At 40.7% G+C, this 14699-nt stretch overlaps 1 protein-coding gene across 5 annotated transcripts in view; it reads left to right on the top strand.

The window, feature by feature from the left end:
• HSPBAP1 (HSPB1 associated protein 1) overlaps positions 1 to 14699 on the top strand; it is a 55986-nt gene that overhangs the window by 39884 nt on the left and 1403 nt on the right. For 2 of the 5 annotated variants that reach the window (XM_042232232.1, XM_012095752.4), the window contains 3 exons: positions 5260 to 5396; positions 6724 to 6895; positions 12122 to 12178. In XM_042232232.1, the coding sequence (XP_042088166.1) occupies positions 5260 to 5396; positions 6724 to 6895; positions 12122 to 12178 (366 nt within the window). Of the gene's footprint in view, positions 1 to 5259; positions 5397 to 6723; positions 6896 to 12121; positions 12206 to 14699 lie in introns of all 5 variants that reach the window. The other 3 variants (XM_012095766.4, XM_004002979.5, XM_012095761.4) reach the window with 2 other exon arrangements.

Genomic DNA, 14699 nt, shown 5'->3' with positions numbered 1-14699 from the left:
CAATGATGCTTTCTAATAAGGCAAATTGGTTGTAAGAGTTTGGGTATTTATCCAAGCCTATCTGTGGGTAGAGTCAACTACCTCTTTTCTGTTTATGTTACCTAAGGTAATTTTTTCAAGGAAAAAAGAGCTATAAGTACTTGCTAATTTATAGTGTTCATGTAAGGGGCTTCAGACAATAAAAAGAATCTGCTTGCAATATAGGAGACTTGGGTTCAATCCCTGGGTCAGGAAGATTCCCTGGAGAAGGGAATGGCTATACCCATTCCAGTATTCTTGCCTGGGAAACCCCCATGGACAGAGGAGCCTGGTAGGCTACAGTCCTTAGGGTCTTTAAAAAGTGGGACACCACTTAGAGACTACACAACAGCATAGTTAATAATACTGTATTGTGTAATTGAAATTTGCTAAGAAAGTAGAATTTAAATGTTTTCACCAAAAAAAAAAAAAAAAGCAAGTATCAGGTGAAGCCTGGCCGGTGAGATGGAGAGGGTTAAGGTGTCAGAGAGATGAGAAGGACCTGGTCACTCAGGCCCATGATAGAGGGCATTTGGATCTAATTCTAACTGCAGAGCAAAGGAGGGGACAAGACTTAATATTTTAAGATCATTATTTGTTTTCTTGATTAATACTACTTTTGCTGCTTTGAGGAGAAGGGGTCAGACAGGCAAAGAATCAAAGTTCTTTGAGAGAGAGAGACCAAAAGAGGATAACCAGGTTGCATGTGGTAGGAGCGGGGAGGGGTGTGGTGTGGAAGTGTCCAAAGAATTGACATCTACAGTGGGTCTCAAAAGAGAAATGTGAATTGGGGTGTGGGTAGTAAGTAGACTGGCCATGCAAAGGCAACAGCAGGAGCAAAGGCAGGGAGATGTGTGGTCCCTGATGGGAGAGCAGTAGAGAGTGGTGTAGCATGGTCTCATATCCTGGAGAAGGGAATGACTGCCCACTCCAGTATTCTGGCCTGGAGAATTCCATGGCCTGTACAGACTGAGCGACTTTCTCGTTGCTTCCCTGGTGGCTCAGCTGGTAAAGAATCCGCCTGCAATGCAGGAGAACTGGGTTCGATCCCTGGGTTGGGAAGATCCCCTGGAGAAGGGAAAGGCAACTCGCTCCAGTATTCTGGCCTCATATCAGAATCTGCATCCCCTTTATGGTTCTGAAATGCAGTTTTCAGGTAATATAATTACCTCTACAAATGATTTTTAAAAACTATTAAAATACATGAGAATTTTAAAAATGTGTGATTTAATGTGTAAATAATTCAAGCATGGCTGTACTAGAAGACATAATGAATTAATCATACGCTTGTACCTACCTACAAGGAAAAGGTTCAGTTTTGAAGAATTAAGATAAAATTCCAGTGAATATTTCCAGTATTTTATATTTAATGTTTTGAAATGTGGCTAAATAAGTGTATCTGTATCTCTACACATACAGTCACCATGATGAGACAGTACCAGCACAGACTGATATTGGTGTATATATTGCCAACCCAAATGTCATGTGAGTTTCAGTGCTGTTGGTGACTTATTTTTCAAAATGGTGAACCGCTCTGGATAAAGCTGCAGAAACACAAAAATACAATCCTTCCTCAACTTACATAGTAATTATGTTTCTGAAATTCAGTATATATTAATACTATGCAGAAATCCTTTTGTTTTTGACAGGATTATGTGAAATTAGAATTAGAACTCTAGTCTCAGATAACTGAGACTAAGATCAGTTTTCCCAGTGTTATAAACATTGTACAAGATAAAACTTTTTCATATTGTGTTGAGCTGCATCCCTCATGCCCATTCACTGAATGCCAAGGCACCCTGTTTACTATGACAATCAAAAATGTCTCCGCATTTTTTAACAATATTGTTAAAAGGACAGAACTGCCCCGTAGTTTCCACATGGATAAAGTGGATATAGCTACTTTCAGTTTCCTAGGATTAAATGAGATGATGCATATAAAATGTTGTGATTTGGGCCTGTCCAACTGTGTGGATTCAATAACCCGAAAGTGATAGCTTGTTAGCCTTTGAATGTATAAATTTAGTGGTAAGTAGAAGAGAATTAAGGACTTGCGATGAAAGTTTAGGAGTCATGTATGTAGCTTGATTTAAACATTATAAAACAGCAGGCAGAAAGTTAAGATTCATTTTAAGAGGGATAAAAGTAGGGTTCCATGGCCTCCTAAAATCTACAAAGTCAAGGATAAAGAAATATGGCTAGGCAACAGTTCATAAGAAAAAGGCAAGAAATTCCCAACTCTCAAGAGCCTGTGGGGAAAGTCAAAATAGGTACACTCAGTGTTGCCTATTTTTTGACAAATTTACTCTTACTCTCTCTCTACCACTTTGCCCCAAACCCTTCTCCCTGTGGTTTTCCCAGCCAATTTACAGCTGGATCTTAGGTAGTTTAGGTCACCCTGGTCTAGTCATTTCACAATAATTTTTCCTTGTTCAGTGACTCTGTTAGATACGAGGCGCGGGAAGCCTTGTGTCAGTCTCTCATATGGTCCCCCCACACACACACACCCGGTAGAACTTTCCCCGTGTGGTTTTTTCTGAAGCAGTGCTCTAGAACAGTGTCTCACCTGGGCTCAGTCCACTGACCCCCTCAAAGTGCATGTGAAAGTGTGTGTGTGTGTCTGTGTGTGTGTGTGTGTGCGCGCGCGTGCACTCATTTCTCTGAGCAAAGGGGTGTTGGTATTCCTTAAATTTCTAAAGAGGTGTATCTATAAGAAGATTGAGTGACTTGAACCAGCCTCTTCTTAGATGAGGCAGATCCCTGTTTTCTGTTTTTGTACTGCATGTCTTTCCGCTGCCTTTAAATTCCAAACTGAGGTATGATGACTTGTTCACCAAAGACCAGGTTTATGGGAACCCTCCCTAAGCTCCCTGCTTGGACCGGGTGCCCTTTTTCAGTGATCTCAGCGTGCTTTCTGCTCACTTCTGTCAAAGCAGTTCTTCCACTCTGTGGGACAGGTCTATTTATGGGACTATCTTCCATTGTTAGATTTAAAAGGAGGGCCTGTGTTGTATTAATTTTTTGTATTCCAAACATTCAGCATTATACTAGATATGTAGTGTGCTGTGATGTGCTTAGTTGCCTAGTCGTGTCCAACTCTTTGCAACCCCATGGACTGTAGCCCTCCAGGCTCCTCTGTCCATGGGGATTCTCCAGGCAAGAATACTGGAGTGGGTTGCCATGCCCTCCTCCAGGGGATCCTCCCAACCCATCTGCTCAGATGGTAAACTCACCAGACTCAGATGCTCAAAAATGTTCTTGACCTGAACCATTTATAATAAGCCAACATATTCTTCTTTCCCTCCCAAGCAACCAAGATTTTAAGCACTTAACCTGAACCAGGTATTCCAATAGGCATTAGGAAAACAGGTAAGCTCCTTGCATAGAGCGTATGTGCTGTGTCCAGAGGGGACGTGACTTTTGCCAACCCCAGAGCTGCTGCATGGAACCGTATGCATGTATAATAGTGCTGACTTTTAAAAAACTCCGCCTTTAATAACAGATATCAGTTATATGCACATATTCTGCTATCTTCATCACTGAAAACAAAAATGAAAATGCTTTTTCTACTCTTCCTTAAAACCATCTATTAAAATGTCTCTCCAGAATCCTTTCTCTTTGAGTAATGTTAATGTTCTGCCTCTTAAAATAGAAAATGCAGATTGAAGACACTGTTAAAACTAGTGTCAGTATTTAGGACAATGTTCTGCACCTAAAAGTGTTTTTTATTTTGCTTTATTCTTTAAAATTCAATAGGAAAAATTCATGACTCAGAAAATAAATAAAGCCAAACCTTTCTGTCTGACTCAATAGTGTGTCCTTTTCTTTTCAGCTTATACATATTTTAAGTTCATGGATTTGAGTTTATGTCAAACTACATTTGTAGTTTTCCAACTTTTATTTAAAAACAAGAACATTCTTTCTTTAAGCCTAAATAAAATCAAGCAGAGCAGTTTGTTGAAAGAGAACTAGACATAAGGAGTGCCAAGTTCAAAGTGCGGTCTCTGTCTTAAAGTTCTTTACACTTAAAGAGTTCATGACTTTAAGGAGCATAGCAGTAGTGTTTCAAAATATGTGCTGTGTCTCCCCCACCTGGACACTCTGATTTAGTAGGTAATAGTAAAGGCACCTATAGTTTTAAACAACTACACTAACCCAGGAGACAAACCTAGACAGGATATTAGAAAGCAAAAACATCACTTTGCTGACAAAAGTTCGTATAGTCAAAGCTGTGGTTTTTTTCAGTAGTCATGTACAGATGTGAGAGTTGGACCATAAAGAAGGTTGAGCGCCAAAGAATTGATGCTTTCGAACTGTGGTGCTGGAGAAGACTCTTGAGGGTCCCTCGGACTACAAGGAAATCAGATCAGTCAATCCTAAATGAAATCAACCCTGAATATTCATTGGAAGGACTGATACTGAAGCTGAACCTCTAGTACTTTGGTCACCTGATACAAAGAGCTGACTCACTGGAAAAGACCCTGATACTGGAAAAGATTGAATGAAGGCAGGAGGAGAAGGGAGCAACAGAGGATGAGACTTTGGGATGGTATCATAGACTCAATGGACATGAGTTTGAGCAAACTCTGAGAGATAGTGAAGGACAGAGAAGCATGGCATAATGCAGGCCATGAGGCTGCAAAGAGTAAGACACGACTGACCAACTGAACACCCACCACCTAGGAGAAGCCTTCTTTCATGTGGTCTTTGAAGTGCAAAAAGTTAATGTATTACTTATACCTCGAAATATCTACACTGTTTAGAGGGAATATGCCTTTCTGGATTCATGAGTTGAGCTTCAGAGATTTTTTTTTTAAAAACTTGTGTTTCCCTTGCAGTCACTGTTCCTACTGCCTGAGTCACTTCCACCAGATATCCTCATAACTCTGCCTAGTGTTTCTTGTCGGTCTCCAGCCTCTAAAATGTAGGCTTCATTTGGGTGGGCGTTGTTGTCTTTTTGTTCACTGATTGATCACATGTTCTAGGAGAGTGCCAGGCGTGTTGTAGGCAGACATTAAATATTTGTTGAGTAACTGCTATTAGTGAGGTCATTCAGATATGTAATTGGTTAAAAAGAATTCTTGGCCTGCTCTGCAAACCTAAGCTCTTCCGTCTGTAGTGCTTTCTGTAACAGAGTGGTTCCCATTGCCCCAAACCAGATGTGTAAGTGAAAATGTGTGACACTACTGTACAGCAGAGTTGGTTGTTTCTTGATGGACTGTAACTTTATTTTCATAACAGGATGTGATATGGTCTGACTTTGGGTTTCCTGGAAGAAATGGACGGGAAAGTACATTGTGGATCGGCTCCCTGGGGGCCCATACACCCTGTCATCTGGACACCTATGGTTGCAACTTAGTATTCCAGGTACAAGGAAGGTAATGCACATGTGCATAGGCATGCAGGAGGGAGAGAGAGAGAGAGAAATGTGTTTGTGTGTGTGTGTGTGTGTGTGTGTGTGTGTGTCTTTGTGTGTTGCACAGGAAAAGCAGTGACTATTGGGTAGGCAGCAGGACTCCCTGCTCCATTCTATCAGCCTGTCTCATGACCAGGGCAAATCTCTTAACCTCTGGTTCAGTCTCCTCCTTTGTGAAATAAGGGGAGCAGCATACACGGTGGTTTTTATGTGCTATGTCTCTCAGCCATGATCAGGATTGCTCTTAGAAATCTGATCCAGAACTTCCAGGCGTCCACTCCCAGTTCAGCTAGACAGTTGTCTGCTTAGCTGGCTCCTTCTTCCACTTCTTTGAAAATAAAATTAGACTGATAAGGTCTTTCCAGCTCTGACATTCTAAACATATTCTCCCAAACGAGTCCAGGGGAAGGGAGCAGCTTTATCATCTCTAAGGCAAAATAAGACTTTATACTTCCTAGTTTAAGAAATGTAATCACCTATCTTGAAAGGACAAGATAGCCCTACTGTAACTGCCAGGGGTCACTGGAGGGCTTTAGGACTTGTCTCAGAACTTGGTTCTTTTCTCTCTCTACTTCCCCATCTGTGGATTTCTGTCTGTGTCTCTTCCCTTTTCACTTCTCCCTTCTTTGCCTCAGATGTCCTCCCCCTGTTGGCTCCAAGTATTGGTGTGTCTAATGTTTTGTAAGTTAAGATTTATCACTTCCATTTTCCAAAAAAATTTAAAGTGACTAAACCATTTTACAGTTTTCTCTTTTTGCAAATTCCTATATTATACTACTTTTTATTGTGTGGCATCATTTGTGCATTTCTCTTCCTTAATGAATCAATTTAACAAATGTTTAGCTTAAGAAATTCACGGTCCAAACAGGGAGAAGTCTGAAAATTTAACTTGATGGACAGAACCCTGACAGGTTACTCTGGATAAGATAAGAATACAGAGATTTGAAAGAGCGGAGGTTATTCTAGGTAGCTCTGTCTATAGGAATGGAAACAGCTTATGAGGAGACTGACTTTGATTTGAGAATTATCTTACAAAGCAGATCTTGTCCCTGCAAAGGGGCTACTTGGGACATCCTGAGATACCGACTAGTTGCTACCCTACCTCCACCAGGTGTCTGCAGAGGAGATTCCAGAACTGAGTGAGAGATGGGCCAGGTGACCCCTGAGGTGGCTCCTGTATTCCTTTATGGATTGAATGAAAATGGGTGAAAATGGGCACGTCACTGCTGCCTTCTTACATCTTTTGTCTCAAGTCTACAATATTAACTTGTATCTTTTTTTTTCATTAGGAAAAGATGGCATCTCTTTCCTCCTGAAGATACTCCTTTCCTTTATCCAACTAGAATCCCTTATGAAGAATCCAGTGTGTTCAGTAAAATCAATGTTGTCAATCCTGATTTAAAACGTTTTCCTCAGTTCCGGAAAGCTCGAAGACATATGGTCACGCTGAGCCCAGGACAGGTAATGGGAGCTTTAAAACATTGGTGACCTGTCAGTGGACACCCCAGCTATAACTTCTTTCAAGTCCTATGTCATGTGCCTCCCTACCAGTACAAATGACTGACAGTGGTCCCTTCGCTGCTGCTCTGCTATTGGATGCTAGCTTCTCCAGCTGTAGGCTTCACACGGTCCCGGCTTCACAGGTCATGGAAGGGAAATGAGAGGAGGGTGCATGGCTCCTCCTGGTGGTGAAGAGGAGAATGGACTGTGGAGGAAGATCCAGGAGCTCAGTCATTTTTATTTAGGTTAAGAGAAGGTGTCAAGGCATGAGTACTTGAGCACTTCTGAAACATTTATTCGCAGTTAATATCTGTTCAACTGCGTTAGAATCCAGGCACACAAACACAGGTTCAAGCGTATCCAGTTAGTGGGCCAACAAAGGCAGAATGAACTAAGAATGATTTAGGGATTTAAGGCTTTTTTAAAATTGAAGTTTAGTTGATTTACAATATTGTGTTAGTTTCAGATGTATAGCACAGTGATTCAGTTATATATTTTTTCAGGTTATATTCCATTGTAATTTATTAAAGATATTGAATATAGTTCTCTGTACTATACAGTAAATCCCTGTTACCTATATACTCTGAGTGCAGTAGTTTGTATCTGTTAATCCCCTACTCCCAAATTATCCCTTCCCCCATAACCAAACATGATACCCATAAGCTTTTTTTCTATGTCTGTGAGTCTGTTTCTGTTTTGTATATAGATTTGTTTTATCATTTTGTAGATTGATATCATACAATATTTGTTGAGAATGATTTGCTTTTAAGAAAGAATGGATGCTGCTTTTGTAACTGACTGTCTCTGAAGTATCTCGAAAGGTTCAAAGCTTAGTGCTCCTACCCAGTGGGGAAAATCACCTCTACAACACTGGCATTTACGGGCCAATATTTTATTAACATTTACCAGGTTTTCTTAGTCTCTTAAGGAGATTTTATTCCTTGGTTATCCCTCTTAACTGCCTGTGTTCCTTCCTTTGTCCTCTTCTCACTGGCTGTTTCTGCCTCCTTTACACTCGAGTGCTCCAGCTCAAGCAGTCTGTTTCCTCATCTTGTCAGCAGTCACTCCCCATTGACCTACCCCCCCACCCCCAGACCCTGACAGCCACTTCTCTGTTTTCTTTCTTTATAGATTTGCCTATTCTGGACGTCTCACATAAGTGCAGTTGTGCAATCTGTGGTCTTTTATGTCCGGCCCCTTTCACATAGCATAATCTCCTCAAGGGTCATCCACACTGTAGAATGTTATCGGCTCCTCATTCTTTTTTATGGATGAATATGTTCCATTACAAATAGCTGAGGGAAGAAGAGAAGCTAAAGGCAAAGGAGAAAGGAAAGCTATACCCATTTGAATGCAGAGTTCCAAACAATAGTAAGGAGAGATAAGAAAGCCTTCCTCAGTGATCAATGCAAAGTAATAGATGAAAACAATAGAATGGGAAAGACTAGAGATCTCTTCAAGAAAATTAGAGACACCAAGGGAACATTTCATGCAAAGATGGGCACAATAAAGGACAGAAATGGTATGGACCTAACAGAAGCAGAAGATATTAAGAAGGGGTGGCAAGAATACACAGAAGAACCATACAAAAAAGATCTTCATGACCCAGATAACGACAATGGTGTGATCATTCACCTACAGCAAGACATCCTCGAATGCAAAGTCAAGTGGGCCTTAGGAAGCATCACTAGGAGCAAAGCTAGTGGAGGTGATGGAATTCCAGTTGAGCTCTTTCAAATCCTAAAAGATGATGCTATGAAAGTGCTGCACTCAATATGCCAGCAAATTTGGAAATCTCAGCAGTGGCCACAGGACTGGAAAAGGTCAGTTTTCATTCCAATCCCAAAGAAAGGCAATGCCAAAGAATGTTGAAACTACCGCACAATTGCATTCATCTCAGATGCTAGCACGGGGCGTCCCTGGTGGCTCAGAGGTTAAAGCATCTGTCTGCGATGTGGGAGACCCGGTTCAATCCCTGGGTCGGGAAGATCCCCTGGAGAAGAAAATGGCAACCCACTCCAGTATTCTTCCCTGGAAAATCCCATGAACGGAGGGGCCTGGTAGGCTACAGTCCACGGGGTCGCAAAGAGTTGGACACGACTGAGCGACTTCACTTTCACTTCACTTTCAGATGCTAGCAAAGTAATGCTCAAAATTCTCCAAGCCAGGTTTCAGCAATACAAACCGTGAACTTTCAGATGTTTGAGCTGAATTTAGAAACAGCAGAGGAACCAGGGATCAAATTGCCAACATCCATCGGATCATCGAAAAAGCAAGAGATCCAGAAAAACATCTACCTCTGCTTTATTGATTACGCCAAAGCCTTTGACTGTGTAGATTACAACTAACGGGAATATTCTTCAAGAGAGAATACCAGACCACCTTACCTGCCTCCTGAGCAATCTGTACGCAGGTCAAGAAGCAACAGTTAGAACTGGACATGAAACAACAGACTGGTTCCAAATCAGGAAAGGAGTACGTCAAGACTGTATATTGTCACCCTGCTTATTTAACTTATATGCAGAGTGCAGCATGTAAAATGCTGGGCTGGATGAAGCACAAGCTGAAATCAAGATTGCTGGAAGAAACATCAATAACCTCAGATACGCAGATGACACCACCCTTATGGCAGAAAGTGAAGAGGCACTGAAGAGCCTCTTGATGAAAGTGAAAGAGGAGAGTGAAAAAGTTGGCTTAAAACTCAACTTTCAAAAAACTAAGATCATGGCAAATAAATGGGGAAACAATGGAAACAGTAACAGACTCTATTTTCTTGGGCTCCAGAGTCATTGCAGATGGTGACTGCAGCCATGAAACCAAAAGACGCTCTTGGAAGAAAAGCTATGACCAATCTAGACAGCATATTCAAAAGCAGAGACATTTCTTTTCCGACGAAGGTCCATGTAGTCAGAGCTATGGTTTTTCCAGTAGTCATGTATGGATGTGAGAGTTGGATCATAAAGAAAGCTGAGCACCGAAGAATTGATGCTTTTGAACTGTGGTGTTGGAGAAGACTCTTGAGAGCCCCTTGGACCGCAAGGAGATCCAACCAGTCAATCCTAAAGGAAATCAGTCCTGAATAGTCATTGGAAGGACTGATGCTGGAGCTGAAACTACAATACTTTGGCCACCTGATGTGAAGAACTGACTCATTTGAAAAGACCCTGATGCTGGGAAAGATTGAAGGCAGGAGGAGAAGGGGACAATAAAGGATGAAATGGTTGGATGGCATCACCGACTCAATGGACATGAGTTTGAGCAAGCTCCAGGAGTTTGTGATGGATGGGGAAGCCTGGAGTGCTGCAGTCCATGGGGTCGCAAAGAGTCAGACACGACTAAGCAACTGAACTGAACTGACTGTTGTTCCATTATGTGAATATACATTTTATTTATCCATTAAACACCTGATGGGTATTTGGGTTGTTTCCACTTTTTTGGTTATTATGACTAATACTGCCATAAATATTTGTGTACAAGGTTTTGTAAGAGCGTATATTTTCAGTTCTCTTGGGTATTTATGTAGCAGTGGAATTGCTGGGTCATATGTTAATTCTGTGTTTTAACTTTTGGGGAATTGCCAAACTGTTTTCCATAGCAGCTGCACCATTTTACATTCCCACCAGCAATCTGTGTGGGTTCTAATTGCTTTGCATCCTCTCCAACACTTGTTATCTTCCTTTATTATTATTGATATTATTACTATTATTATATTACTACAACTATAGCCATTTTAGTGGGTGTGAAGTGGCTGCTAATTCTTTTTTTTCTTCTACTTTACTAGCCAAATTCAATGAGTATTTCTGTCCATTGTATCAGTTTTTTTACATCATTCTCTTTCCTGAATCCACCATAAACTGGCTCCCTCTCTTACCTCTGTACTGAAAGTAAACTGTGATAGGACTTTCAAGACCTCCTAATGACTAGATCCAGTGGCTGTAGTGGCCATTTTCAGTGCCTAATTCTCCTGAAAGGAGCTCTCTTCCCATCTCCACCTTGTCTGTAGCAAGTGCTACCATTTTCTAAATCCAAACCCAAAAGTTTCAGATCATCTCCATCTACTCTACTTGGCCTTTCACAGACTCTTGCAGTGAGTCTGGACAGATACAGTCCTTCTTGGCTCTGCCCATTGCTTTCGTTTGCTGTTACTTCCTATTTAAATCTTAACATTTAATTTAATAAGTGGACCATTGCAGGACTCTCCTGTCTTTCCCAGACTCTCCCATAATGTCACTATTTTAACCGTCCACTTACTCAGAACTTCTCAGGAACTTGTACTGCCTACAGGATATAAAATCCAGATTCTTTATTCTGAATTCAGGGCCCTCCACTGGCCCTAACCTGATTCTCCTACTTTATTCCCCATTATTCCTTCTGCAGTGGTAAAACTGGCCTGCTTGCTATCCCTCGACAGTCCTACCTCCCTTGCTCACTTCCCCCTCCTGGCATGTCCTCTTTCTCTCCTAGTCGTGGTTCAAATCACACTTCCTTCATCCGGGTTGCCCCTGGCCTCCCTAGTTTGTGCCTGCTTCTCTCACCTCCTACCACCAGTGTCCACTCCTCTGATTTACCCTTATGTAATGCCACTGTTCTATAGATTTTATTTCATTGGCTAGATTTTATACCGTGAGAAGTCAGAAACTATGTCCTATATTTTTACATACGCCCTTTCTCAGAACTCATATAATTCTTATGTGATGGAAAGGAGGAAGAGTTATAATCTCAGAATCCTTTACCAAGATTTGGATGCAGACAAAGACGGTCCAGCATAAAGGAGAGTAGAGACTGGAGAAGCTGGTAATACCCTTTGTGAAAAAGTGAAAGTGGTAGTCGCTCAGTCGTGTCCAACTCCTTGCGACCCCACGGACTTATAGCCTGCCAGGCTCTTCTGTCCATGGAATTCTTCAGGCAAGAATACTGGAGTGGGTTGCCGTTCCCTTCTCCAGGGGATCTTCCCATCTGAGCCACCAGGGAAGCCAATATCCTTTGTAGAACATGCAAACTTGTTAATTTTTTTTTAAAAGGAATAAAAGGATTATGGGAGCTTTTTCTTATTTTTCCCTTTCCTATTACAATATTGCTATAAATTCATTTGAATTTTTTTCCCTAGCAGCTTCAATTTAGATCTGATTCTGACATAAGAATAAAATGTTTTGGTTTTGTGCTAACTGTTTTTTGTTTGGTTTTCAGGTTCTGTTTGTTCCCAGACACTGGTGGCATTATGTGGAATCCATTGATCCTGTCACTGTCAGTATAAACTCATGGATTGAGCTGGTATTTTCTTTTTCTAACAAATGCCATCTCCTTGCTTTTAAGATACACAGTGCCTGTCTTTATAACTTGATGATTAATTTTAACCAACACTCCCGTGTTACTTTGTTTGCTGTGCTATAGGTTATGGATTCTGTGCTCTGTTGGTGGATGCTGAGGTTGGAAGTAGGGTTTTTGTGACATGCTGTTCTCTTTCTTCTCAGGGCACAGTGCGCCCTGAGGTTGGTGTGCTGGGTCTGCTCCTTTGACTATTAGGAGAACTGTGTTGGGCCCAGCTGAACCTGCCACACATGTCCCATGGTGCTAGTCCCATTCTACATCATCTGGGCTGGAAATATCTGCTTCTTGGCTCAGGGTCCTCATTACTACTTGCGCAGTTCACAGTCCTGACTTACACATCGTCTCAGAGCAGTCTTTCAGTGCTAGGTTTTATCATTTTATTTCTGCCAAAGGCTTTTTCCCTCCAATATGCTATGCTTAATCCTGGCTGCCTGCTCCACTTGACAAAAGAATGGCTACCATTATGTTCAAGTCCGCCTCTCCCACCTGAGGCAGTGTTGCGTCTGCACATGCTTTAACCAGAAGAGGCTTTGATTGCAGCCATGGCTGGCGTCTTTCATTTAGCATACTGTTTTTAAGAATCATCCATGGAGTAGCGTGTATCAGTACTTCATTCCTTTTTTTTATAGCTAAAAAGTATTGTTTAGACATACCACATTTTGTTTATCCACTAATCAGTGATGGACCTTTGGATCGTGTCTACTTTTGGCTATTATGAATAATGCTACTGCTGTCATTTATGTACATGGTTTTGTGTGGATGTATGTTTCCATTTCTTTCGGTATATACCTGGGTGTGGAGTTGCTGGATCATATGGACATCAGCCAGGGCAGGCCAGCAGGCTGGAAATTCAGATGAGTTCAAGTTGCCATCTAGAGTCCAGAATCTGTAAGATAGGCTGGCAGACTATAAACTGGCTTAGGAATTCTGTTGCAGTCTTGAGGCAGAATTTTTTCTTCTCCAAGAAACCTTAAATTTTGCTCTTAAAACCTTCAACTGATCAGATGAGGTCTACCTACATTATGAGGATAATCTCCTTTTACTTAAGTCAGCTGATTATAAATGTTAATCACATCTATGAAATATCTTCACAGTGACATCTAGAATAGTGTTTGACTAGACAATTGGTCACCATAGCCTACCCAAGTTGACTCATAAAATTAACCATCTGGTAACTCTAGATTTAATCTTCTGAGGAATTGGCAGAAATCTCAATGCAGTGTACCATTTACATTCCCCAACAAAGTATGAAGATTCTGATTTCTCCACATCCTTATGAACATTTGTTATCCGTATTTTTTTATTATAGCCATCCTAGTGAGAAGTGGTATCTCATCTTGAGGATTTGCTTTTTTTTTAAATTTAATATTATGTTTCTAATATTCATCTGTGTTTCTAATATTCATCTAATATTCATCTCTGTTGTCACATGTAGCTGGTCATTCATTTTCACTGTGGTATAATAATATCCTCTAGTGTTAATGTACCACAGTTTATTGATTCATTTTTCTGTTGATGGATAATTGGGTTGCTTGTAGCTTTTTCCTTTTATAAATAGAATATTCTTGTATACATGTGCAAGAGTTTCTCCAGAGAATGTGTATATATCTAGAAGTGGAATTGCCGTCTGTAGGGTATACAGTACTCAAGTTTATAAGATAATGCCTGCATGTTTTCTAAATGTCTGTCAGCATACATTCCCGCCATCAGTGTATAAGATTTCTGTCAATTATTTGACATTTCTCCATCATTTGGAATTATCAGACCCTCTTTTGCCAGTTTCATGGGCTTCTTGATTTGCAATTCCCTGATTATTAATGAGGCTAAGCTTATTTTCATGTGTTTATTACTCATATAATTGTTCTTTTTTTGACATGTTTGTCTTCGTGGGTTTTGCCCATTTAAAAAAAGAATGGGTCATTTGTCTTACTGATGTGTGCAGATTCTTTATATATTTTGCAATCAGTTATATATGTTACAGACATCTGGCTTCTTTATTTCCTTTATGGTGTCTTTTGATGAACAAAAGTTACTAATTTTAATGTAGTTTATCATGATTGCCATAGTTTATACGTGTTGCATCTTAAGATACAATAGATAGATAGATATTTGGCCTTAAGATAGATATTAGCCTTCTCCTCCTGTGGCCAAGAATGTTTGTTGTTCAGTCACCAAGTCGTGTCTGACTCTTCACAACCCCATGGACTATAGCATGCCAGGCTTCCCTGTCCCTCACCATCTCCTGGAGATTGCCCAGTTTTATGTCCATTGCATCAGCAATGCCATCCAACCAAGAATGTTATTAAAATTTTTTTCCCATTCCTCAAAAAATTAGCTTGTCAAAATAATCCTCTATTGGGATTATTCATTTTTATGGGATACTTTTAAAAAGAAACTTTAAACATGTCAGAGACTGGAAAATGCTGAAGAAAATATC

Source organism: Ovis aries, chromosome 1, assembly GCF_016772045.2.
Source record: "Ovis aries strain OAR_USU_Benz2616 breed Rambouillet chromosome 1, ARS-UI_Ramb_v3.0, whole genome shotgun sequence".
Classification (NCBI taxonomy): domain Eukaryota; kingdom Metazoa; phylum Chordata; class Mammalia; order Artiodactyla; family Bovidae; genus Ovis; species Ovis aries.
The sequence above is the reverse complement of the archived record's forward strand: the minus strand, read 5'-3'. Positions and strand labels throughout refer to the sequence as shown.